General features: G+C 41.1%; 1 protein-coding gene across 1 annotated transcript in view; it reads right to left on the bottom strand.

Annotated features, from left to right (window-relative positions):
• The window catches only part of DEPDC4 (DEP domain containing 4), a 30,407-nt gene that overhangs the window by 1,496 nt on the left and 1,496 nt on the right, over nucleotides 1-27,415 (bottom strand). The window contains 9 exon segments of the mRNA XM_030820265.1: nucleotides 4,848-4,926; nucleotides 8,138-8,263; nucleotides 8,353-8,495; nucleotides 9,449-9,634; nucleotides 9,637-9,674; nucleotides 12,000-12,177; nucleotides 18,231-18,266; nucleotides 18,760-18,905; nucleotides 20,008-20,404. Of these exon segments, the coding sequence (XP_030676125.1) occupies nucleotides 4,848-4,926; nucleotides 8,138-8,263; nucleotides 8,353-8,495; nucleotides 9,449-9,634; nucleotides 9,637-9,674; nucleotides 12,000-12,177; nucleotides 18,231-18,266; nucleotides 18,760-18,905; nucleotides 20,008-20,404 (1,329 nt within the window).

Here is a 27,415-nt window from a genome sequence, read left to right as displayed (position 1 = left end):
TTGGTGTCCAAGTTTTATCCTTGAACCTTTACTTAGCACAGGCAGAGGCGTCTCTCTCTCTCTCTCTCTATATATATATATATACACAAAATGCCATAAAATATAATTTTATTTTATGGTTTTTTTTTTTGTTTTATTTTTGAGACAGAGTCTCTCTCTGTCGCCCAGGCTGGAATGCAGTGGCGTGATCTCGGCTCACTGCAAGCTCTGCCTCCTAGGTTCACGCCAGTCTCCTGCCTCAGCCCCCTGAGTGGCTGGGACTACAGGCGCCCGCCACCAGGCCAGGCTAATTTTTTTGCATTTTTAGTACAGACGGGGTATCACCATGTTAGCCAGGATGGTCTCAATCTCCTGACCTTGTGATCTACCCGCCTTGGCCTCCGAAAGTGCTGGGATTACAGTCATGAGCCAGGGTCTTGAGTTTGAGATAGGGTCTTGCTCTGTCACCCCAGCTGGAGTGCAGTGGCGTTGATCATGGCTCACTGCAGCCTGGACCTCCTGCAGCGATCCTCGTGCCTCATCCTGCTGAGTAATTTTTTATGTTTTGCCTGGCTAGTTTTTTATTTTTATTTTTGTAGGGATGGGGTCTCACTATGTTGTCCAGGCTGCTCTTGAACTCCTGGGCTCAAGCAATCCTCCTGCCTCAGCCTCCCAAAGTGCTGGGATTGCAGGTCTGAGCCACTGCACCCAACCCAGATATTTATTTTTAGCTCCTATCTCTCCCCTAAACTTCCAAATTGTACATCTAGTCGCCCTGCTGAAAATCTCAACCACAACGTCCCATGCTTATTTTATTTATTTATTTATTTTATTTATTTTTTGAGATGGAGTCTTACTCTGCTGCCCACACTAGAGTGCAGTGGTGCAATCTCAGCTCACCACAACCTCTGCCTCCCGGGTTCAAGCGATTCTCCTGCCTCAGCCTCCTGACTAGCTGGGACTACAGGTGTGTGCCACCATCCCCAGCTAATTTTTGTATTTTTAGTAGAGATGGGGTTTCACTATGTTGGCCAGGCTGGTCTCGGACTCCTGACCTTGTGATCTGCCTGCTTTGGCCTCCCAAAGTGCTGGGATTACAGGCGTGAGCCACTGCGCCTGGCCCCATGCTTATTTTAAATCAAAAGCCCCAAACAGACTCCATCATTCCCCTAAATATGTTCTCTATTTTTCTATCTGAATTGGTGGTAGTCACCCCACCTGGAAACTTGAGATTCATATTTTAGTCACTTTTCTTTTTTTGGAGATGGAGTCTCGTTCTATCCCCCAGGCTGGAGTGCACTGGCGAGATCTTGGCTCAGTGCAATCTCCACCTCCCAGGTTCAAGCAATTCTCATGCCTCAGCCTCCCAAGTAGCTGGGATTACAGGCACCCACCACCATGCCAGGCTAATTTTTGTATTTTTAGTAGAGACAGGGTTTCACCATATTGGCCAGGCTGGTCTCGAACTCCTGACCTCAAGTGATCTGCCTGCCTCGGCCTCCCAGTGCTGGGATTACAGGCGTGAGCCACTGCATCCCGCCAAGTCACTTTTCTTCCTAACCCACAAGTGAAATCAACTGTTGCCAATTTTACCTCGTAAATATTTCTCAAACTGTTCCTTCCTCTTCATCCCTCATGCCTCTGCATTGTACAGGCCTACATTATTTCTCACTGTGTTGTCATAGTAGTCTCCCAACCAGGACTGCTTCCAGTCCTCCAGGTCAATCCATTCTCTACACTGCTGCCGGCACTCTTTATCTAAAATACAAATCTGGTCGTATCACTTCCTTAAAAATAATTTTTAATGCCTTTCCAACTGCCTAGAGACTTTCTTGGTAGCTAAATATGGCCCTTCATAAGATGATACCTATCAATCTCTCTAGTTTCAATTTCTGCTATCTCCTTGGCAGCAGTTTCTTTTTATTTATTTATTTTTATTTTTAAATTGTTTTGGTTTTCTGACACAGAATCTCACTCTGTCACCCAGGCTGAGTGCAGTGGCATGATCGAGGCTCACTGCAGCCTTGACCTAGTGAGCTCAAGCAATCCTCCCACATCTGCCTCCCAAGCAGCTAAGACCACAGGCATATGCCACCATGCCTGGCTTTTTTTTTTTTTTTGTCATTTTTGTTTCATTTTGTTTTGCCTTATGCCTGACTGCTGTTTGTAGTGCTTACCTATTTTTGCTCACACTGTTCTAATTCTTTAAGCTCCTATTCTTTAAGACTCCTATGATGCATTATCTCTTCTACAAGCTTTGATTCCCTCAGACTAGGTGGTCAGGTAATCCTCCTCCAAGCTTCCATAATCTCCTCTGGCTTGAACATATCCCTGTCAGATTTTTATGATTCATTGATACGGCTCTCTCTCATTCATCAACTTTTTCACTGAATTTAGTCAACAAATGTTTATTGAACATCTACTCTGTGCTAGTCATTTTGAATGTTAGAATGTGACCTTATTGCAAGCAGGGGCATTATCTTACACATCTTTGCGTTTTGTGGTGCTTACACAAGTTCTGGCACAACTGTAGAGATTCAAAAAATGTTAAGTGAATAACTGAATGAATAGATGGACAGACAAATCCTGGCTGTCAGAAGCATTTTAAATCAATACTCATGAATTTCAAGTAATCAGGCCAGGCACGGTGGCTCACGCCTGTAATCCCAGCACTTTGGAAGGCCAAGGCGGCCGGATCACTTGAGGTCAGAAGTTCGAGACCAGCCTGGCCAACATGAGGAAACCCTGTTTCTACCTAAAAATACAAAAATTAGCTGGGTGTGGTGGTGCTTGACTGTATTCCCAGCTACTTGGGAGGCTGAGGCAGGAGAATCACTTGAACCCAGGAGGCAGAGGTTGCAGTGAGCCGAGATGCACCATTGCACTCCAGCCTGGGCGACAGAGTGAGACTCTACCTCAAAAAAAAAAAAGAAAAGAAAAGAAAAGAAATTCCAAGTAAGTTACAGAGAAAAAAAACATACAACACAAAGCATGGAGGCAATTTAAAAATTAAAGTTGTTTACTGATACACTCTGACAGTTTTACTAAGAGATAAGCTTCAAGAAGAGATAAAATAGGTAAGCTATTTAGGGAAAAATATTATCAGAAAACTCCTCACTTTCCAAGTGCTTGTAGCACATGGCATTGTGCAAAACACTTATATTTATAATCTCCCCTTGGTGTATTTTTTTTTCTTTTTTTTTTTTTGAGACAGAGTCTTGCTCTGTCACCCAGGCTGGAGTGCAGTGGCACGATCTTGGCTCACTGCAACCTCCGCCTCCTGGGTTCAAGTGATTCTGCCTCAGCCTCCCAAGTAGCTTGGATTATAGGCATGCACCACCACACCTGGCTACTTTTGGTATTTTTAGTAGAGACGGAGTTTTACCACATTGGCCAGGCTGGTCTCGAAGTCCTAACCTCAGGTGATCTGCCCGCCTCGGCCTCGCAAAGTGCTGGGATTACAGGCATGAGCCACCGCGCCCAGCCTAGCATGTATTGTTGAATAGAAATAAAGAGTAAAATGCTGACAATCCTTCTATTTTCCTCAAAAGTCAAAAGTAATGAAAAGTTGAATGTGAAAAGATAATGCAGTAATGGCAGCCAATTAATGTTTGTTTTGAAATTAGCCAGATAAGGTTAAATTAATCCAAAAGATTCTAAGTCCTAGTTTCAGAATACTTCATTAGTATCATTGTTTAATTACATCAAATAGGATGCATGTGGCAACATACTTGTTGCCATATACTCTGTATTTGAAGAAGAGAATGAGAGAAAATAGCATCTATTAGCTGAGAAATTCCAAGTAATTCAAGCATGTACTTGTCCTCCTCTGTAAATGTTCTTTCCAACAATTAATAATGCCTTTGGATCATTTTTTCCCCCGCCACAACCCCTGAAACATTTTTTTAAAGAAAAAAAGTCACCGATCTTTCTAGTTCACCAAGTTACATAACCTCTCTAAGCTTCAGTTACCTTCCCTATAAAATCAAATAATAATAATATTAATATGTCTACACAGTAGATTATTGTGAAGATTAAATAATTTCATAAGTCTACGTTAATCTTCAACACAGTTTCTGACACATAGTAGGGCTCAGTATATGTGTCAGCTAATGTCATATTAATTCAGATATATTAATCATAATTAATTACAACCAGCATTATATATTAATGGAATATTTAATATCCTATTAATAGCATAAATATTAAATATTTAACTGCGCAATAAATAGATATTATCATTCCCATTTGGTAGTTGAGGAAACTGAGGCAAAAAGGGGTTAAATGACTTACCCAGACAATTTGGTGCTGGCACTCACAGATATACCTATTAGGCTATTTTGTTTCCTGCATGACAATCTTAATAAACTTGGATTAAAAATACGTTATAGTTTTAAACAATTATAAGTTAAAGAATAAGATCAATAGCCTAAGGACACTGAATGAAAAGAATCATGGAGTCTATTCAACTGGAGGCCAGGCTACTCCTCTATAAAATTTGATCCTTCCCCTAGAAAAGAAGCGGGCAAGGGAGAGAGGATGAAAAACAAGAAAAAGAATCTGAGAGAATCAGAAGAAGACACAACAGAGAGCACAGGAGCAAAGAAGCAGGCACGTGGGTGATAATCGAAGGGGAGGTGAGAATTGGGAGCAGCAGTAAGAGACAGAAGGTTCCTGCCTTCTTAGTAGAAAAGGTAAATAAAGGGTTTCAAAAAAGAACTAGAGAAGAACCTGCCCTGGAGATACTAAAAAATAACCTTACTGTAACCACTTTTTACAACATTTTACATATATTTATTACATACTCATCTTTGATGCCTTCCCAACTCATTTGGCCACAATAGTCACTTAACGGCTGGAATCCATACCTGATATGGCATCTCCATATTCTCCACGTAGAAGCTTCTTACGTTTCTTACTAACCAGATCCAATAAAGTAACTGGTGTCTACACAAAAGAGGTATTTTCAAATATTTAATATGATTTTTTTCTAGCCATCATTTCAACATAGAAAAAAAAACATCTCAATATTTTTGACCAAGGGGTAGAGGGAGAGGACTGTAGATGAGTGGAAAGGGTGGGTGGTAGAAGGCCTCTGAATTATAAATTCTTGAAATTTTTTTTAGCAGTCTTAAAATCTTATTTTCTGCTTTCATGTATGTACTATATTTAAAATTAGGTTAACCCATCATTAGTGAAATGTTCTCCTATAACAATAAAAATTATTTGTACTTTAATTACAGCATTTATTTAAATAACATTACATTGTAATTACACAGTCCATATGTAAATAGTAGCTCTAAAATACATTAAAATTATTCTCCTAAAATAGGCAAATAGGCCAGGCGTGGTGGCTCACACCTGTAATCCCAGTACTTTGGGAGGGTGAAGTGGGAGGATTGCTTGAGTCCAGAAGTTCAAGATCAGTCTGGGCAACACAGTGAGATCCCGTCTCTAATAATAATAAAAACCCCCAAACAAAATAGGTATATATTCCTTTTCTAATTTGGTTACACCAAAGATAATCCCAGATTACTACACGTATCTGCAGAAACAATCCATTGACTAATACTCTTACAGAGGGCATGCCCTAGCCCTACCAATCCTGAAGTTCACATCTAGATAGCGCCTTCATCCTGGCTCGCAGGCTACCTTTTCATTAGCTTCTACTTGTCCTGCCACTTTCCAGCCATGATGCTGTCCCCTTTACTTCATTCTGTCATTCAATAAAAATTGAGTGAGTGATTGTTATGTGCCAGGTACTGTTACAGGTGATGAATGAGTAGATCAAGTTCCCGAATTTATGGGAAGTTACATTCTCATAGGAGAGAAAGACAATTTAACAACAACAAAAAAATAGGCAAATACATAATACATATAATCTCAGGTAGTGATAAGTGCCACTATGACAACAAGGCAGAGAAAGAGGCTAGAGTGAAAGCAGTGGCCAAAGGTAGACAGCACAGGGACAGCCCTGTAACAGGAACAAGCATGGCATGTTCGAGAGCTCCTATCATAAATATCCCCACCTCAGCCTCCCTGAAATACATCAGCCTCTAATCTCTAGAAACCAACCATCAGGGCCCTTCTCCCTGCTTCCTGATTCCCATAACCCCACTTCCTCCAGCCCATGTCAAGTTCCTTTTCTCCATTTGTGGCCTGGTACAAAATTTGAACCAGTATGTTTCTGTTTTTTTAGATGGAGTCTTGTGCTGTCGCCCAGGCTGGAGTGCAGCGGCGTGACCTTGGCTCACTGCAGCCTCCGCCTCCCGGGTTCAAGCCATTCTCCTGCCTCTGCCTCCCAAGTAGCTGGGATTACAGGTGCCTGCCACCACGCCTGGCTTTTTTTGTATTTTCAGTAGAGACTGGGTTTCACCTTGTTGGCCAGGCTGGTCTCGAACTCCTGACTTCCAGTGATCCACCTGCCTTGGTCTCCCAAAATGCTGGGATTACAGGCATGAGCCACCGCACCTGGCCTGAACCAGTATGTTTCCTTATGAACCTGCTAGTTTGAACATGAAGGGGGAGGTAGAAAGATGAAAAAAAATCCTTCCTAATGTCTGTACCATGTGTAGGAAAGAGGCAGATTAGTTTATGTAGAGGAGTGGGTAGAGTGAGAAAGAAGAAAGCAGGTCGACAGGCTGAGTAGTACAGAAGAGGAGAGAGGAGAGAAATGTTCTTTCTAAATTGCTAGTTGAAATCTGGGACCCATTTTAGCAGGTAAACTACATATGAGAAAAACTACATATGAGAATTTTACTTTAGTGACTGTAGCATTAAACATTTATATAACCTGGGCCCTTACTACCATCTGTTATTTATTTATTTGGATGAAAAACTAGGTGTAGAGTACCTAACAATTGACTTACAAATGACCTTTTAAAATGTTTCATTCAAAATTCACGAATGAAACATTTTTTAATGCTTAATGTTAATGGGGACTGCCTCTATTGTATATACTTAGTACCACCTTTTTCTTGTAAATAATGGAAAAAAAGTTCAGTAAAGGTCACAGAACTGTTACAAAATTTGGATCAATACGTTGCATTATGACATGAGACAAAAATTTTTTTAAAAATAAAATGGGTTCTTGCAATGTTGCCCAGGCTAGTTGCAAACTCCTGGGCTCAAGTCATCCCACCCCAGCCTCCAGAGTAGCTGGGGTTAAAGGCATGTATCACTGTGCCCAACTAGACATATTTTTAAGCCAGAAAACAGAAGAAAAAGAATTCTTTATAGAGGCTTTGGAGAAATAACACCATTAAAAGTATTCATACTATTGTCTGGTACTAAAATATAATAGTGAGACTAAAAAAAAAAACCTACTTCAAAAACGTTTCAAAATAAGAATATGACCATGTTTTACTAATGCTACTGCTACTCCTCAGTGTTTTGTTTTGTTTTGTTTTGAGACAGGGTCTCACTCTGTCACCTAGGCTGGAGTGCAATGGCGTGATCGTGACTCACTGCAGCCTCAACCTCATGGGCTCAACTGACCCTCCCATCTCAGCCTCCCTAGTAGCTGGGACCACAGGTGTGTGCCACCACACCTGGCTTTTTTGTTTTTTTGAGGTGCAGCCTTGCTCTGTTGCCCAGGCTGGGGTGCAGTGGCGCAGTCTTGACTCAATGCAACCTCTGCCTCCCAGGTTCAAGCGATTCTCCTGCCTCAGCCTCCTGAGAAGCTGAAATTACAGGCACGCGCCACCACACGTGGCTAAGTTTTGTATTTTTAGTAGAGACGGGGTTTTGCCATGTTGGCCAGGCTGGTCTTGAACTCCTGACCTCAGGTGATCCACCCGCCTGGGCCTCCCAAAGTGCTGGGATTACAGGCGTGAGCCACTGTGCCTGGCCTGCTATTTTTCTGTATAGATGGGGTTTTGCTATGTTGCCCAGGCTGGTCTCGAACTCCTAGGCTCTAGTGATCCATGTGCCTCAGTCTCCCAAAGTGCTGGGATTACAAGTATGAGCCACTGTGCCCAGCCAACAAAACAGTTTTAAGTCTGCTTCCTTCTCCTTTGTGGGTGTGGGGAGTCAGCATTTCTTTAAACTTTGCACATTATAAATACTTAGTAAATTATTTACTAAGTGAATGATTTGCTTTTCTGCTTGACACAAGTAGCTTAGTAATAAATGTGCCCAGGCAAAATGCCAGAGATACCTTGAAGAGCTCAGAGTGGTACTCCAGTAGAAACCAGACCAGTTATTCTGCCCGCACTTTTAATAATGACTTGGTTTGCAAAACTGATTTGGCAAGAGTTTTCAGGACCACTGTTTTATTATCATACTGTAAACAGAAAGATTAAAATTAGTATAAATGGTTTTTAAAGGAAAAAATAGCAAAAAAATGGTAAAACTTATTGCAAAATTTTTCACCGGTTTTTGCAACTTGTAGGCATTGCGCTCTGATGCCATCGCCATAAAAATAAGTAGCCGTTGTAATTCTTCTCTAACGTTCAGCAACAGCTATCTTAGATATAGTTGTATTACTTCAAGTGCTTCTGCTCTTTTCTCATTTCCTGTTATATGGGTTACAAAGAAAACAAAGCATAGGATGAAAAATGGAGAGTATAGTAAGTATTTACTTAGTAGTCAATTAAAATGCTACAATGTTGTATTAGTTTGCAGGTTCTTTTCTACAATTAAAATTTTTTATTATGGAATATTTCAAACACAGGAAATTATCTATATAATTCTATGTAATATGCGATGTAGCTATGTCCAGCATTATCAAACAGTATTTTGTTTTTAACATGAAATTATATGGCCACTTACATAGCTAAAAAATGACATATTATGTCACTCAACTTTTATTTTGCTAAAAGGTCATCAAATTAACAACTCAGAAGTTAGTATTTCTAGGTACCTCAGTTCTTAAATCCTTGTACTATAACATATGTTTCTTTCTTTTTTTTTTTGAAACAGAGTCTCACTCTGTCGCCCAGGCTGGAGTGCAGTGGCGCAATCTCGGCTCACTACAAGCTCCGCCCCCCGAGTCCACGCCATTCTCCTGCCTCAGCCTCCCGAGTAGCTGGGACTACAGGCACCTGCCACCACACCTGGCTAATTTTTGGTATTTTTAGTAGAGACAAGGTTTCACCATGTTGGCCAGGCTGGTCTCGAACTCCTGACCTCAGGTGACTCACCCGCCTTGGCCTCCCAAAGTGCTGGGATTACAGGTGTGAGCCATCGCTCCCAGCTATATCATGTTTCTTAGAATGTCCCTGCGATGTCCCTGTGATGTACTGCCTTAGATTTATGCACTATACTATATTAGTTACATTTGATAATAGAATTTACAAGGTAGGCAATAGTAGTGAAGTAAAACAAGACTTCTTGAAGTACCTTGACATCATAGAAGAAAAATATTAAAATGTAATACTCATATAGTATACGCAATTTTCTATTTCAACTTGTATATTTTAAAATGTTTTATTACACCAAAAATTAAAATATAAACATCCTATCTTACCTAAAAGTTCAATAATTCCTGAATGAATATCAAAATACTCATCGGTTAATAGGCAATCTCTCTCTTGAGCATGGTATTTTGCTATGACCTCAAAGAGTATCTTCTTCTGACTGTTCCATCTTGTCTCTTCATTTCTATTTTGCATTAACTGCTGACTAACTGTAACTATTAACTGGTCAGGGAAATCTCCAAGCATTCAATTGCTGCATTAAGCCAGTTATCGATCCTAGAGGGAAAATGCAAACCAAAATAAAGCAATGGTTAACATTTCCACTTAACTAAAGCACTATTTGATAAAACATGATAAAATCTGGCTTATTTAAGCTAGATAAATTTAAAGAAGAAATTATTTTTTGGGAGAAGCATTTCAATACATTTCGCTGGATGAGTGAAGGACTATATGAGAGGGAATGGCTGTATTCCTTACTGAATACCACCACACCTTTATGGACCTTTATTTTCAAGAAGTTAAAATAATTTTTAATGAACGCTTTATTATTTATATCTAATTTTGTTAGTAGTTCCCCTCCCTTTTCCTGCTCTGATGAGATGCATATGGTTCTATTATTATTTGAAAATAAGATACCAAATTATTTCCCCAACCCAGATGTACTGTTTACCCTACCACACATTGTTTTCCCTTTCTTATTTGCCCACCATAATAAGATAAGAAATTTAGGGTCCTGTCACTCCCCTGCCCTCCGGTGACTCCTTTGGAAGGCCTTTATTTCTCCCTTTCCCATATCTGCTGCCCTCCCAACCCCCAGGTTTTGCCAAGATAGGTTAGTATTTATTGTAATTTCCCTTAATGGTATGTCCCTTTTTTTCGACTTTTTTTTTTTTTTTTGAGGCAGCGTCTTACTCTGTTGCCCAGACTGGAGTACACTGGCATGATCTCGGCTCGCTGCAACCTCTGCCTCCTGGGCTCAAGCAATCCTCTCATTTCAGTTTTCCAAGTAGCTGGGACTATAGGCGTGCACCACCACCACGCCAGGCTAATTTTTGTATTTTGTATAGAGACGGGGTTTTGCTATGCTTGCTCAGGCTGGTCTCAAACTTCTGGACTCAAGCAATCCACCTGCCTTGGGCTTCCAAAGTGCTAGGATTATAGGTGTAGGCCACTGTGCTTGGCCTGAAGTTCTTCAAAATCCTCAAATATCTTTCTTTCCTTCCTCTCTCCCTCCCTCTCTCCTTTCCTTCCTTTCTTTCTCCCTCCCTCCTTCCCTCTCTTTCCTCTTTTTTAAATATGACAGAGGGTCTTGCTATGTCACTCAGCTAGAGTGCAGTGATATAGTCATAGCTCACTCTAACTTCCAACTCCTGGGCTCAAGCGATCCTTTCACCTCAGCTTCTTGAGCAGCTGGGACTATAGACATGTGCTGTCTTGCCCAGCTGATTTTTAAATTTTTTTTTAGAGAGACAGGGTCTCACTATGTTGCCCATGCTGGTCTTGAATTCCTGGCCTCAAGCAATCTTCTCACCTTAGCCTCCCAAGTTGCTGGGATTACAGGCCCTTTGGCCCTTCTTTCCTCCTTTCTCTTTTATTCTCCTGAAAGATGAGTAGTACATCTTGCCTAATATGTGTGATTCATTGTCTTCTAGATACTAGTATTGCAGATGAAAAGACTAATGACAGTTCGATTGCTTTTCTCTTACAGATAACCTGCTCTTTTTGCCTGGAAGCTTTTTAAGGCAGACTGGCTGCTGTGAGTTTCCTGCAGAGGCAGGAAATCCTGTTTCTTTTCTGGTGTCCCTATACTATCTCTGACTCAAGGGCAGGAAGACTCAGCCCTTTGTTTGGGTCTTTCTTGGCCTACTGAGAATAAGAGAAATCTGCCATGTACAAACAGGACCATAGTCGACTAAGAGGGTCCAGTGGTCTCTGATCACTAACCTCTTCACAAGATCTGAAGTTTTCTGGTCCTCAGCCTTGGTGTCTAATCTTCTTTTCTTGTTTGGCTCACATGGGAGGAAGCACAATTATCAGTTCTCCCTGCTGGAATCCCAACAGTACTCAAGGTCTAATGCCTATAGTTTCCAGCAGCTGCTTTATTCAGAAGTGAGAAATAGCTTGGGGTTGGGAGTAAAAGGGAAAGGAGCCTCATTCAGGGTTCCTTTAATCTCTTATCTACAAATTAGGCCAATTTTATGATAGGGCTTATCTCTCAGATTATAATTTTTTTCTCTCGTGTATGTCTCCCCTTCTAGACTATGGATTCTTTTAGGGCAGGGATAAATAAGCTGGTAGAAACTGGGATGGTTACATTATTTAGGGTAATAAAATGGAAATGACAGAATTTTGGATGGTGCGGGGAGAAGATGATTGACATATAAATGAATTTGTATGAACCAAACCACTCTGATTTCCAATGACCTTATAGGTCATGACCAATGGCTTTGTTAGATCAAATGAGGATTCATAATGATAATTTATAAAAGAGAGATAGTATCATCTTATAACATGAATATTTTCTCACATCTTAAAATACCAAGAGCAAATAGGTGAAAAAAACGGTTTATAAATTATTTGACAATAAAAATGGTCACTTACTCAGGTAGACATAAGCTTGGAATAAGTTCTCTGTCTAGGCAAGTGTTAGTGATAACAAGATCTTCTTCTTTGTTTAATTGAAGATTTTGTGTTTTGACTGGAGGCTCCAAAATATTGTCCAAGAATGGAAAGTGAATCAATTGAAGAAGACATAATAATGTTTGTTCTTTCCAAACATCTTGAAAAGGAAAGTAATGCAATGATCAAGATTGGTAAATAAAACATACACATTCAACCAATATTATAAAATCGTTCTATTTCTAAATACAAAAGCAAAACTAGTTCAGTAGTAATATAATGGGTTAATTTAATGCTTAGATAATTTACATTTGTTATATTATGATTTTTCAAGATTGATCTTAAACATCAGAGTTATGAGCCATATTAATTTTATTTTCTGTTATGCTGATTATAAAGATATATTATCTAGCTCTTAAGGCCAATATTAATTCTAAATATAAAAAACTACTAGTCATGCTTATAATTTATATTACACATCTGAGAGATTACTAATTATTTATCCTTCTATTTATAGCAATAGATAATTGTAGTTCATTGTTTTTTGGTTTTTTGTTGGTTTTTTTTTTTTGAGATGGAGTCTCGCTTTGTTGCCCAGGCTCGAGTGCAGTGGTGTGATCTCAGCACGCTGCAAGCTCCGCATCCCAGGTTCACGCCATTCTCCTGCCTCAGCCTCCTGAGTAGCTGGGACTACAGGCGCCCACCACCATGCCCGGCTAATTTTTCATGTTTTTAGTAGAGACGGGGTTTCACTGTGTTAGCTAGGATGGTCTCGATCTCCTGACCTAGCGATCTGCCCGCCTTGGCCTCCCAAAGTGCTGGGATTACAGGCCTGAGTCACTGCGCCAGTCCAGTTCATTGTTTTTAAACTAAAATACAGTATTAGGCTAATTTTATCTTGGATTTCCAGTCATTCCTGTTAAGTTCCAGTTAAGTTTTTCATCACCCTAACCATCATCATAATACTTTGTTTTTACTTTAATTTTTATTTATTTACTTACTTTTTGCGACAGAGTGTCACTCTGCCCAGGCTGGAGTGCAGTGGTGCAATCTTGGCTCACTGCAACCTCCATCCCCACTGCTGAAGTGATTCTGCTGCCTCAGCCTCCAGAGTAGCTGGGACTACAGGCGTGCACCACCATGCCAGACTAATTTTTGTATTTTTAGTAGACACAGGGTTTCACCATGTTGGCCAGGCTGGTCTCAAACTTCTGACCTCAAGTGATCCACCCGCCTTGGCCTCCCAAAGTGCTAGGATTACAGGCGTGAGCCACTGCGCCTGGCCTGTTTTTATTTATTTATTTTTGAGATGGAATTTTGCTCATTGCCCAGGCTGGAGTGCAATGGCACAGCACAGCCTCTGCCTCCCGGATTCAGGCGGTTCTCCTGCCTCAGCCTACCGAGTAGTTGGGATTACAGGCATGCGCCACCATGCCCAGCTAATTTTGTATTTTTAGTAGAGACGGGGTTTCTCCATGTTGGTGTGGCTGGTCTTGAACTCCCAATCTCAGGTGATCTGCCTGCCTTGGCCTCCCAAAGTGCTGAGATTACAGACGTGAGACACTGTGCCAGACCTATTTTTTATTTTTTAAGGCTAGTCAAGTGAAGCAGTGGAAGTGGAGAAGGAACAAAGAAATCTGTAACTGGTTGTTATCAATTAGTTGTAAACACCATTGCACTTGGACCAGCCTGGTTTTCCTTTTATTTAACAAAATTACAAAAGCAACAGTTACAGTAAGTTTCTTGCAGAGCTCCCAAGCCAGTGGCCTGTGGACTAAATTTGGCCCAGAGCCATGATTTGCTTGGTTATAAAGTACTTTGAAGAAAATTAATGTATAAAAACGGGAGATTTCATGTGAAATTCTAAAATGTATAGATAGATAGATAGATAGATAGACAGACAGACAGACAGACAGATAGGGTCTTGCTCTGTCATCCAGGCTGGAGTGCCATAACATGATCATAGCTCACTGCAGTCTCAAACTCCTGTTCTAAGTGCCAGGGATATAAAGGTAACCAAAACAGGCAACTATATAACAAAAACAGGATGCCACAAGAAAGGAAATTCTGAGAACTTAAAAGTGATTTTAGGAAAAAGTAAAAAAAGAAGAAAAAAAGGAAAAGTGTTTTTAGGTATCAATAAGAAAAATGGAGGATAAATTTGAAGATACTTCCTAGTAGGTAAAGCAAAAAAAATCCCAAAAAATGAACAATAAGAGAGAAAAATATATGCAAATTAGAGGACTAGTTAAGAAGGTCCAGTATCTGAATAAGAGATCGGAATTACAACAGAGAAGGTAGAGTTAGGGAGAAATGGGGAAAATCTCCAATGAAATAAAAAAAAATTTCTAGATTGCAACAGCCCAGTAAGTGAAAATAGATTTACCTTAAAGTATATTACTTTAGAATTTCAGAAAGTGTGGGACAAAGAGAAGACTCTTAAGTTTCAGGGTGGAGATGGGAAACAAATCAGATACAAAATGTCATTAATCAGAATGGCTTTAGTCTTTTTTTTTCCTTCATATCACAGCCAAGGCTTTGCAACATCAACACAAGAAGCTAGAAGGCAATGGAGAAATATCTTTAAAATTATTTGAGAAATTATTTCTGCCTAGAATCCTGTCAATCAGAGGCTAGAATAAAGAAAATTTCAGAAATACAAACAAAAAAATTATCTCAGGCCAGGCGTGGTGGTTCACGTCTGTAATCCCAGCATTTTGGGAGGTTGTAGTAGGCAGATTGCTTGAGGCCAAAAGTTCGAGACCAGCCTGACCAACATGGGGAAACCCTGTCTCTACTAAAAACATAAAAATTAGCTGTGTGTCATGATGTGTGCCTGTAATCCCAGCTACTTGGGAGGCTGAGGCACAAGAATCACTTGAACCCAGGAGGTGGAGGTTGCAGTGAGCTGAGATCGCACCACTGCACTCCAGCCTGGGCAACAGAGCAAAAATCTGCCTCAAAAAAAAGAAAAAAAAAAAATCCCATGTGCCCTTTCTCAGGAAACTACTAGAAAATGTGTGCCACTACAATGAGCAGTAAACAAGGCACAGAAGACAGGACATAGGAGATCTACAATATAACAGAGAGGCAAAAGTAATCCCCATGATAATGGTGAAGGGAGAAACCAGGATGACAACCATGCACCAAGTATAGAGGGCAGCCAGTACATGATTGAGACATGAGAAATCTTATGAAGGGGATTTCCCCAAGAAGATGAAATTGATAAAAATACCTGACACACCTGAGCATCCCAGCAGGTGATTTGGATAAGTGTTGGAGCATTTGTAGGCAAAAATGTGTATGAATGTAAAAAACCAAGCAAAACAGAAAACAAAAATGTATTTGGTCTAAGAAAAACAAAACGTTGTAAAGGAAGAGGAATAATGTATATTTTTGGTTATAGCAACAGATGGTTTATTACAGACCTCAACTCTGAATAGCTCTTATGGACAAAATAATGTAAACATGCTGTATTGCTCTAATAAAAGTAATCTAATTATATTAAAAGATGGGGGCATGGGGAAGTATTCATAAGATAGATACAAGGAGGGAAAGAGACACAAATCCCCATTTTCCCTTTTAGAAAATTAATGGATGTGCCTAAAACTGAAAAATCATAAAGTAACAATATAAGCATGTTATTTAGAGATACCAGTTATAAATGGCTGTGTCTGGGGAGGAGGGAATGAAAGGGTGGGGAACTGCTTTTTTTTGTAACAAAACTGGTACAGCTATTTGAATGGTTACATTATGTACCTATATAACAAGGATAAGGATAATACTTTTAAAAACCCGCATTAGAGTGACAGCTTTCATTCCCTCCTATGTCTTTTTTTTTTTTTTTTTTTTTGAGACAGAGTCTCGCTGTCGCCCAGGCTAGAGTGCAGTGGTGCGATTTCGGCTCACTGCAGGCTCTGCCCCCCGGGGTTCACACCATTCTCCTGCCTCAGCCTCCCGAGTAGCTGGGACTACAGGCGCCCGCCACCTCGCCCGGCTAATTTTTTTTTGTATTTTTAGTAGAGACGGGGTTTCACCCTGTTAACCAGGATGGTCTCGATCTCCTGACCTCGTGATCCGCCCGCCTCAGCCTCCCAAAGTGCTGGGATTACAGGCGTGAGCCACCGCGCCCGGCCCACTTTTTTTTTTTTTTTTTTTTTTTTTAAACGTGATCCTTCTGATTCTGTTTCCCTAACTATAAAATGCAAGTTTTACCCTTCACTTTACAGGCTACTGTAAGATCATGGATAATAAGTATAAAATGTGTAACAAATAGCTTAGCACAGAGAAAGGTCCAAAATATGTGGAAATTATTCTTATTATTACCTATAAATTTTTTTTTTTGAGACAGAGTTTCGCTCTTGTTGCCCAGGCTAGAGTGCAAAGACGCGATCTCTGTTGACTGCAACCTCTGCCTCCTGGGTTCAAGCAATTCTCATGCCTCAGCCGCCAGAGTAGCTGGGATTATAGGCACGCACCACGACACCCAGCTAATTTTTGTATTTTTAGTAGAGATGGGGTTTCATCATGTTGGCCAGGCTGGTCTTGAACTCCTGACCTCAGGTGATCCATCTGCCTTGGCTTCCCAAAGTGCTGGGATTACAGGCATGAGCCTTTACTGATAAATCATATCCACTTTTAGTTAGAAATTTCTACAGGTACGTCATGACCTCAAGAAAAAATAGGCCGGGCGCGGTGGCTCATACTTGTAATCCCAGCACTTTGGGAGGCCGAGGCGGGTGGATCACGAGGTCAGGAGATCAAGACCACGGTGAAACCCCGTCTCTACTAAAAATACAAAAAATTAGCCAGGCGTGGTGGCGGGCGCCTGTAGTCCCAGCTACTCGGAGAGGCTGAGGCAGGAGAATGGCGTGAACCCGGGAGGCGGAGCTTGCAGTGAGCCGAGATCGCGCCACTGCACTCCAGCCTGGGCGACAGTCTCAAAAAAAAAAAAAAAAAAAAAAGAAAAAATAATGGGAAAAGTTATTTTTTCATTTGTAATAGATAAAAACTATACTTTTGGGGGACTCTGCTGCTTACCCTTTAAATATGAGTCTTTATCAGAGTTCTCTTATGGCCAGGCACGGTGGCTCACACCTATAATCCCAACACTTTGGGAGGCCAAGGCGGGTGGATCACTTGAGGTCAGGAGTTCAAGACCAGCCTGGCCAACATGGCGAAACCTCATCTCTACTAATAATACAAAAAATACATAAATATATAAAAAATTAGCCAGGCATGGTGGCACACACCTATAGTTCCAACTACTAGGGAGGCTGAGGCACAAGACTTGCTTGAACCTGGGAGGCGGAGTTTGCAGTGAGCTGAGATCACACCACTGCACTTCTGCCTGGACAAAAGAGTGAAACTGTGTCTCAATGGCCAGCCAAGGTGGCTCACGCCTGTAATCCCAGCACTTTGGGAGGCTGAGGTGGGTGGATCACTTGAGGTCAGGAGTTCGAGACCAGCCTGGCCAACATGGTGAGACCCCGTGTCTACTAAAAAATACAAAAATTAGCCGGATGTGGTGGTGGGCACCTATAGACCCAGCTACTCTGGAGGCTGAGGCAGAAGAATCGCTTGAACCTGGGAGGCAGAGGTTGGAGTGAGCCGAGATCACACCTGTGCACTCTAGCCTGGGCAACAGAGCGAGACTCCGTCTCAAAAAAAAAAAAAAAAAAAAAGAGTTCTCTTTTAGTTCCTCTTCTCAATTCTACACCCTTTCTTTGGGCACCCTGTATTTCCTTTATCATGCCAATGTTAACTATTGTTGATAAATCATACTCCTCCAGTGTACAAGTCATGGCTAGTCTTGCTTCTGTCATGGTTTGACCAAATGGAGTAAAAGGCCATTAATGAATTTTGTATGTATCTCTCCTAACTGCCCTGGCTATGATGCTCTTTTATCTGCCATTAGTGGCATTTTAAGGAGAAAAACACAAGTAGATGAAGTAAGTAGTAAAGAGGAGTGGTGCAACCGGTAGTCTAGCTAGTTTGTTCTGAGAGAGGGAAAGAGTAGGAAGATGTTTGGGAGGAGTTTATACAATGGACAAAGGATACACTCATAAGAAGATGGTCTTGCAGTACAAATACTAAGGACTGTGGTGAGTCCCTATGTTTTCTCTTGCAGTGTAGACTATAGCACCTCCAGTTAATCTGGTCACGGTCATTGTAAAAAATGAATTAAGTGTTATTAGATGTATATTGCCTCACCTGTCTTATCTGATGTAACTGCTGTGTAGGAAACTCCTACAGGGAAGAGAAGGAGGGAGTCAACACGCTAATACACTACTTAAATCACATTTAAAACAACAGTTCTTGGAAACGGTAAAAATATTAGTGGTTGCCTAAGGTTAGAGAGAAGGGAGGAATGAGTAGGTAAAGCACAGAGAATTTTTAGGGCAGTGAAACCATTCTGTATGATACTATAATGACAGATAATATGTCATCAAAAATTTGTTCAAACCCATAGAATGTACAATACCAGACTGAGCCTTAATGTAAACTATGGGCTTTGGGTGAAAATGATGTATCAATGTAGATTCATTGATTGTAACAAATGCACCACTTGGTTGCAGGATGTTGATAATGGGGAAAGTTGTGTGTGAGTGGAAGCAAGGGGATGTGGGAACTGTACTTTCTGCTCTATTTTGCCGTGACCTTGAAACTGCTTATAAGAACCTGTTAAAAAGAAGTTAGTTCTTCCTTACCATGTTCTGAAAAAATAATGAAAACAAATTACCTTCTTTTGAAAGCCGGAGAAAAGGTTTCTGAACTGTGATACTTGGACATACAGCTAGATTCCCATTTATTGTATGAATAAGTTTCTCAATTCTTTCCTCACCAATCTCTTGTGCTAGAGGATTTGAAATCATTTCATATTCTGGTCTGTTAAAAAATAATACATGGCTCTTTTCATTATACACAGAACCAAAATTTCAAATATATATTTAATGTATTAAAATTTATTCATACATTCTCTATTTCCAAAAAGGATTTCAGGCAGCTTATAATAAAAGATGTAAATAATTCATTTAATAGACTATCACCAAAAGAGGACAAATTAGAATTCTAAATAAAGAAGAAAAGCATATATGCTAATTCTAAGGTTAACATAGTTGTTATGATGGAATAGAAAATTTTTCGTTCTGAGTTTCCAGAAAACCTTGGCTTTTAGCACATTGGCTAAGTCATTTTTCAAAATTAGAAAGCATATCCATTCCTTAGAAGACACAGTTTTTCCTGGTATAAACTCTGAAAAATTTATGTGATAATGTCTTCAACAACTAAGCAAAACAGAAAACAAAGCTGTATTTGCTCTAAAGGAAAACAAAATGTTGTAAAGGAAAAGGAATAATATATATTTTTGGTTACAGCAGCAGATGCTGCTATATTGGAAACAGTAAAAACTACTGAGATATAATTCACATCCCATAAAATTCACTTTTTTTTTTTTTTTTTTTTTTTTTTTTTTGAGACAGCTTCTTGCTGTGTCGCCCTGGCTGGAGTACAGTGGCACAATCTTGGCTAACTGCAACCTCCACCTCCCCAGCTCAAGCGATTCTTGTGCCTCACTCAGCCTCTTGAGTAGCTAGGAATACAGGCACCTGCCACCACACCCCGCTAATTTTTGTATTTTTAGTAGAAACGAGGTTTTGCTATATTGGCCAGGCTGGTTTCGAACTCCTGACCTCAAGTGATCTGTCCGTCTCGCCTCAGCGTGGGCCACCCAGCCTGGCCAAAAGTCACCCTTTTAAAGTGTATAACTCAGTGTCTTCTAGTACATTCACAAAGTTGTGCAGCCATCACTATTATCTAATTCTAGTCTATTGCATCATTCCAATTTCAGAGGAAATGTGTAAGTGGATTTTCACATGGATTTTTTTTTAATTGGCTTCTGAAAAAAAGTACACATTCGAGTTTAGCTCAATAAAGATAGTTCTTCTAGGGTCTAAATAAAATATATTACAGTATCTTAGGTAACACTAACCTCAAGGTTTCACTGAACTCATTCTCAGCATCCTTTTGTCTTTTGCAACAATCGTAAGATGGTTTATTGCCTACAAACCTGTAGAGACTATTGTTGGAATCTTCAAATTCCAATTCCTTTTCTTTTTTGAAAAGCTTCTTCATTCCTACTGGTTCAAATACTTTGTGATTCATTAGAACTTGGCAAAGATGAGCTCCTTTAAGACGAGAGATGTCATTGCTACTTAGGCATGTGTTTTGCATAAGATGACTTAAGACCACATCGACAGCATCAGAACCAGTAAAACAGTCTTTGTATGTTTGTAAATGGTGCCTCCTTCTTTTTATTTCCACTTGGGCCTGAAGAGAGTGAATAATACCATCCCATAGCTGAGTAGCTTGAAAAGGACCAGAGCATCCTGAAAAAAATTAAATATACATTTCTGTGGGGAAAAGAAAGAGAGATCAGCCTGTTACTGTGTCTATATAGAAGGAAGTAGACAAGAGACTCCATTTAAAAATGAGTAATCAATATTAATTCATAGTAACAAATGTATGTTGGAAAAAAAAAAAAAAAAAAAACTGACTTAAAAAAAAAAAAAAAAAAAAAAAAAAAAAAGAGACTCCATTTAGTTCTGTATTTGAGATGCTGTTAATCTGTGACCCTACCCCCAACCTTGTCCTCGCAAGAGACATGTGCTGTGGTGACTTAAAGTTAAAAGGGTTTTGGGCGGTGCAGAATGTGCTTTGTTTACTGAGTAAGGAGAAAACCGCCTTTAGGAATAAGGTGGGGCTTGCTGGAGCAATACTGCTAAAAGGTTTATGGAGATGTTCACATATACATCTCAAAGCACAGCACCGGTGATGGTAAAGATAATTATGAATAAATACTAAGGGAACTCAGAGGCCGGTGCCGGTGTGGGTCCTCTGTAAGCACAGCACCGGTCCCCTGGGCCCCGCTTTTCCTTCTCTACACTTTGTCTCTGTGTCTTATTCCTTTTCTCAAGTCTTTCGTCCCACCTAAGGAGAAGCACCCACAGGTGTGGAGGGGCAGGCCTCCCCTTCATTCATCTAAGGGTGCTGTTTCCCAATTTGTCATACGGTAATGGAAAATTTCTTCCAACTGGGGTGTTTAGACCACTTCCTTTTAAAGTGATTATTATATGGTTAAACTATCTTGGTATTGGTTTTATGTTGTTGGCTTTGTTCTTCTCTTTTCTTTAGTTTCCTTTGGGTTTTTAAGTGGCTCTCTTTCAATTCCTTTTTTGGTTTTAGTGTTAACTATAACCAAATTTTTAGCATTTGCTTTAGGGGTTATACTATACAGCTTATCACAGCCTACCTTCCAGTGATTCCATACGACTTCATGTAGAGCATCAGATCCTGACCCATGTATACTTTCATTTCACAACTGTTGGTGTGTGTGCTGTCATTATCGTACATCTAACTTCCAGATAACCTACAAGGGGCTCCAGGGCAGCAACTCATGGATCATGCTCCCGAGGCAGATTATTTTCTAAACAGTTACATTTTAAAGAAATTTAAAAGGAAGAAATGCATTTAAAAATTACCCATGTGGGGCCAGGCGTGGTGGTTCACGCCTGTAATCCCAGCACTTTGGGAGGCCGAGGCGGGTGGATCACGTGAGGTCAGGAGTTTGAGACCAGCCTGACCAATAAGGAGAAACCCCGTCTCTACTAAAAATACAAAATTAGCCAGGCATGCTGGCGCAGGCCTGTAATCCCAGCTACTTGGGAGGCTGAGGCAGGAGAATCACTCGAACCCAGGAGGCGGAGGTTGCAGTGAGCCGAGATGGCACCATTCCATTCTAGCCTGGGCGGCAAAAGCGAAACTCCATCTCAAAAACAAAAAACGAAAAACAAAAAAATAAACAAATTACCCATGAGGTTACTATTTCTGGCACTCCTCATTCTTTTGTGTAGATCACGTGTTATGAAACACAAGTCAAATATGAATTACTGAGAGAGGAGGCAGGGCTTGGACTCCAGACCAGATTGAAAACTAGCTGAAACAGGGAAGAGGCAAAAGCACCTCTCCATAAGACACGCCCTCCATTGCCATGTCAGTTTACCATTGCCATCGCAACACCTGGAAGTGACCACCCCTTTCCACTGCAATGACCTGGAAGTGACCACACCCTTTCTAGAAATTTCTGAATAACCTGCCCCTTAGTTTGCATGTAATTAAAAGTGGGCATAAATATGACTGCAGACCTGCCTCTGAGCTGCTACTCTGGGCACACTCCTTTTCGGGTAGCCGTGCTCTGCAAGGAGCCGTTCATCTGCTGCTGCTGTTGCCGCCGCTCTGATAAAAGTTGCTACCCCACTCTGGGAGGCTGGGGCAGGTGGATCACCTGAGGTCAGGAGTTTGAGACCAGCCTGACCAACATGGTGAAGGCCCGCCCCCATCTCTACTAAAAATGCAAAAATTAGCTGGGCGTGGTGGCACAAGCCTGTAATCCCAGCTACTCAGGAGGCTGAGGCAGGAGAATCGCCTGAACCCGGAAGGCGGAGGTTGCAGTGAGCTGAGGTAGTGCCATTGCACTCCAGGCTGGGCAACAAGAGCAAAACTCCATCTCGGAAAAGAAAAAAAAAGGGTGCTACCCACTACCAGTTCACCCTTGAATTATTTCCTGAGCGAATCCCCAGTTTGGGGGCTCACCTGCCCTGCATCATCACCATCTGTTTTTAAATAATGTTTACTTGGAACATGGCCAAACCCACGTGTAGGTACTATTGATCCATTAAAGGCAGAGTAGCGTATTTGCAACCGTATGGCCTGCAAAGAATAAAATACCACTTGGCCCTTTAAAGTTGGTCGATTTCTCATGTAGCATCATATTCTCTTTTTTCTTTTGAGACCGAGTCTTGCTTTTGTCGCCCAGACTGGAGTGCAGTGGTGTGATCTGGGCTCACTGCAACCTCCATCTCCCAGGTTCAAGTGATTCTCCTGCCTCAGCCTCCCGAGTAGCTGGGATTACGGGTGCTCGCCACCACGCCCGGCTAATTTTTGTATTTTTAGTAGACATGGGGTTTCACTATGTTGGCCAGGCTAGTCTCGAACTCCTGACCTCAGGTGATCCACCCGCCTCGGCCTCCCAAAGTGCTGGGATTACAGGTGTGAGCCACTGCACCCAGCCCTGACTTTCCTCATTCTTTAAACAGCTTCACATACATAGCAAACATTCCCCTAATTTCTCAGCCACCTTGCCTCAAGTTAAAACCATGAGACCGGTTTTGCCAAACAGGGTGTAAGTGTAATGTATCACTTTCAGGCCAAACCACTTAAAACTAAGTGTGACCTTCTTGCTTGTTTCCTTTGCAATCATCAGAGGCCCATTTTTGAGATGGAGAAACCATAATATGGAACCACCTCCATCTCTGAGTTACCACATAAGCATCAGTTGCCCTACAGGGTCAACTATCCCAGTGGTGCAACTGACAGAAAAGACTCATTTTATACTGTAAGCTTCCGGGATTTAACAAAAAAGGTTTTGTATCTCCAGGCACCACAGGACGTGCCATTCCTTACGAGACTTTTAAAAGCAAAGCCTAGACAGCTTTAGCAATACCCTCTTTCTTGACAAACTTAGAGATCTAGGCCTGAAGGGCAAGGAAAGGACAATAAAGTCTGTCTTTCTACATCATTTGCTTCTCAATGATGCTCATCAATTGCTATAAATCACTGTGTCATGTTTCCACTGCCAATTTTTCTAGATATTCACAATACGTCCCCCAAACCCCAACCTATCCTGTGTCTTAGTCCATTTTTTGTTGCTGTAACAGAAAACCTGACCTGGGTAATTTAAATGTATGTATATAATTTATGTATGTGTATATATATAATTTATTTCTTCCAGTTCTGGAGGCTGGGAAGTCCAAGGCTGAGGGGCCACATGTGGTGAGGGCCTTCTTGCTGCATCATAACAGAAGTCATCACATGGTGAGAGACAGGAAGCATGCCAGCTCAGCTCTCTTTTCCTCTTCTTATAAGGCTACTAATCCCAACATAGGGACCCACCCCCAGAACTTCATCTGTCCCTAATTACCTCCCAAAGGCTCCCACCTCTAAATACCATCAACGTATGGATTTGAGGATTCAATTTCCAACATGAACTTTTGGGGAATACATTCAAACATGGCAACCAGTCACCATTTTCTAAAAGAATAATACTGCAGCTACCGAAAATAACTGAACAAAGACATTAGGCACCATTTGCATTTCCTCTCAAAGTTTCTAAAACCATCTCCAGTTTTGAGGTCAATGTCTCAGCTACTTTTCTATACTGCAATGTCCTTTGTCCACTTAACACTACCACCACTGCAATCTGGTGCTCAGAACTGTTTTCCAGAAGGCTTTTCCTGTATGGTTCTTGCTAAACTTTGCCAATGAGAAAAACCTGAATAGGCTGGGCGCAGTGGCTCACAACTGTAATCCCAGCACTATGGGAGGCTGAGGTGGGTGGGCTGCTTGAGGTCAGGAGTTCAAAACCAGCCTGGGCAATATGGCGAAAACCTGTCTCTACCAAAAATACAAAGATTAGCCCATCTCTTAACCCGGTCTCAAAATAAATAAATAGATAATAAATTAAAAATAAAATTTAAAATGCTATTTAAAAAAAAGGAAAACCTGAATGGAATAGGAAAGGCCGAAGTGAAGCACTAAGCCATCAGTCTCAGATGAATACTGCACAGACCTCACCATCTCTAATCCCAATCAGGCAGCTAGAAGCAGTAACTTCTAAGACAGCTCCACGAGCTCTGGTTTCTCACTGAAGCTGCCAGTGACTCTTTTTCTTTGATATTCCTGCTGGAGTCTTCCACACCTTTCACTGCTCTGCTCAAGCACCTCCAAAATTCTTTTTTTTTTTTTTTTTTTTTGAGATGGAATCTCGCTCTGTTGCCCAGGCTGGAGTGCAGTGGCATGATCTCAGTTCACTGCAAGCTCTGCCTCCTGGGTTCATGCCATTCTCCTGCCTCGGCCTTCCGAGTAGCTGGGACTACAGGCCCCCTGCTACCACGCCCCGATAATTTTTTGTATTTTTAGTAGAGACGGGGTTTCACCATGTTAGCTAGGATGGTCTCGATCTCCTGACCTCGTGATCCGCCCACCTCGGCCTCCCAAAGTGCTAGGATTACAGGCATGAGCCACCGCACCCGGCAAAAATTCTTAACTTACATAACTATTCTTATTCTTGAAATAATTGTATACATTTTCCTAAACACAGACTAATACAATCATCCAAAATAAAGCTAATTCCATGTTTTCAAAGCTTATTCATCACAATCTGCATTACTGTATTGGCCCTGAGTCTCACTCTGTCACGCAGGCTGAGTGCAGTGTCAGTCATGGCTCACTGCAGCCTCAACCTCCGTCTCAAGCGATCCTTTCACTTCAACCTCCCGCGTAGCTGGGACTACAGGTGCATGCCATGACACCCAGCTAATTTTTTATTTTTTTGTAGAGATGAGGTCTCACTATGTTGCCCAGGCTAGTCTCGAACTCCTGGACACAGGTAATCCTCTCTCCTGAGCCTCCCAAAGTGCTGAGACTACAGGTATGAGCCATAGAACATCACCAACTTTGCCAGTGGAAAAACAGTACACAGAAGTGGAAAAAGTATTTGCAAATCTCATAAGGGTGTAGTATTCAGAATATAAAATAACTCTTACAACTCAACCAAAAATACGCAATCTAATTTTTAAAATATTAAAAGAAATTTTTGAGTAGACATTTCTCCAATGAAGATACACATGGCTAATAAGCATATGAACAGATGCTCAACATTCATCATTAAGAAAATCCAACCACAATGAAATATCACTTGTAAGTGACTAGAAGGCTATATACTACTACTACTGCTAACCCAACAACTACAAACATCAATAATCAATAGGAAGGGCAGAAAACAGAACACTGGAACATTGCTGGTAGAAAAGTAAAATAGTGCAGCTGCCTTCGAAAACAGTTCGGCAGATCCACAAAAAGATAATCACTAATAATTACTATATGACCCAGAAATTCCATGTTTACAGACACACCCGAGAAGTGAAAACATGTATCTGCAAAAACATCTTGTAAAAAGTTGTTCAAAGCAGCATTTTCCATAATAGCCTAATTTCTTTTTTTTTTTTTGAGACAGAGTCTCGCTCTGTCACCCAGGCTGGAGTGCAGTGGCATGATCTGGGCTCACTGCAAGCTCCGCCTCCCGGGTTCATGCCATTCTCCTACCTCAGCCTTCTGAGTAGCTGAGACTACAGGTGCCCACCACCAGGCCAGCTAATTTTTTGTATTTTTAGTAGAGACGGGGTTTTACCGTGTTAGTCAGGATGGTCTCGATCTCCTGACCTTGTGATCCACCCGTCTCGGTCTCCCAAAGTGCTGGGATTACAGGCGTCAGCCACTGCACCCGGCCATAATAGCCTAATTTCAAACAGTAGAAAGAGTTCAAATCTCCATCAAATAATGAATGGACAGACAAACTGTAGATTATTCAGCAACAAAAAGTGGTGAGGTACTAGGCTGGGTATGGTGGCTCACACCTGTAATCCCAGCACTTTGGGAGGCCTAGGCAGGCAGATCACTTGAGGTGATCTGAACACTGATTTTTTTCAAATTATTTCACGGAGTGCTCCAAGTACAAAAAAAGAAGTTGTGTTATTATTTCAGAAATTTTATTTACTAATAATTTTCATATGCTTACATTTGTATTTTCCTCTCATGTAAAAGGCATGCAGAAATAAAGTTATGTAGAAAAAAGGCATGTAGAAATATAATCGCATGGTGCATCTTTATGAATGGGAAGGCAGGTTTCAGGGAGTCTGATATTGTCCCACTATGGCATGGCATTTTCATTATAGCCATAGAAGTCATCTGGGGCAGAGTGTGGAGAAAATATTTCAAGTGCAAATTGTGAATATATATTTCTTAAATTGTATACTGTTTGAACATAACATGGACAGAAATTGTTATAGATGAATGTATTATAGTGTTTGATATTAAATGTCCCAATAAGGTGGGATATGCTTGGGTTGACAGAAGGCACATGATTCATTCAGGGTTACTAAAAATGATGATATTTTACTAATTAAGACATGAGAAGTATAATATATATATATATATATATATATTTTTTTTTTTTTTTTTTTTTTTTTTTTTTTTGAGACGGAGTCTTGCTCTGTCGCCCAGGCTGGAGTGCAGTGGTGCAATCTCGGCTCACTGCAGGCTCCGCCGCCCGGGTTCACGCCATTCTCCTGCCTCAGCCTCTCTGGTAGCTGAGACTACAGGCGCCCGCCACCACGCCCGGCTAATTTTTTTTGTATTTTTAGTAGAGACGGGGTTTCAGCGTGGTCTCAATCTCCTGACCTCGTGATCCGCCCGCCTCGGCCTCCCAAAGTGCTGGGATTACA

This window comes from Nomascus leucogenys, chromosome 10 (genome assembly GCF_006542625.1).
Source record: "Nomascus leucogenys isolate Asia chromosome 10, Asia_NLE_v1, whole genome shotgun sequence".
Classification (NCBI taxonomy): domain Eukaryota; kingdom Metazoa; phylum Chordata; class Mammalia; order Primates; family Hylobatidae; genus Nomascus; species Nomascus leucogenys.
Note: the sequence above shows the minus strand (reverse complement) of the source record. Positions and strands in the feature narration are given on the sequence as shown.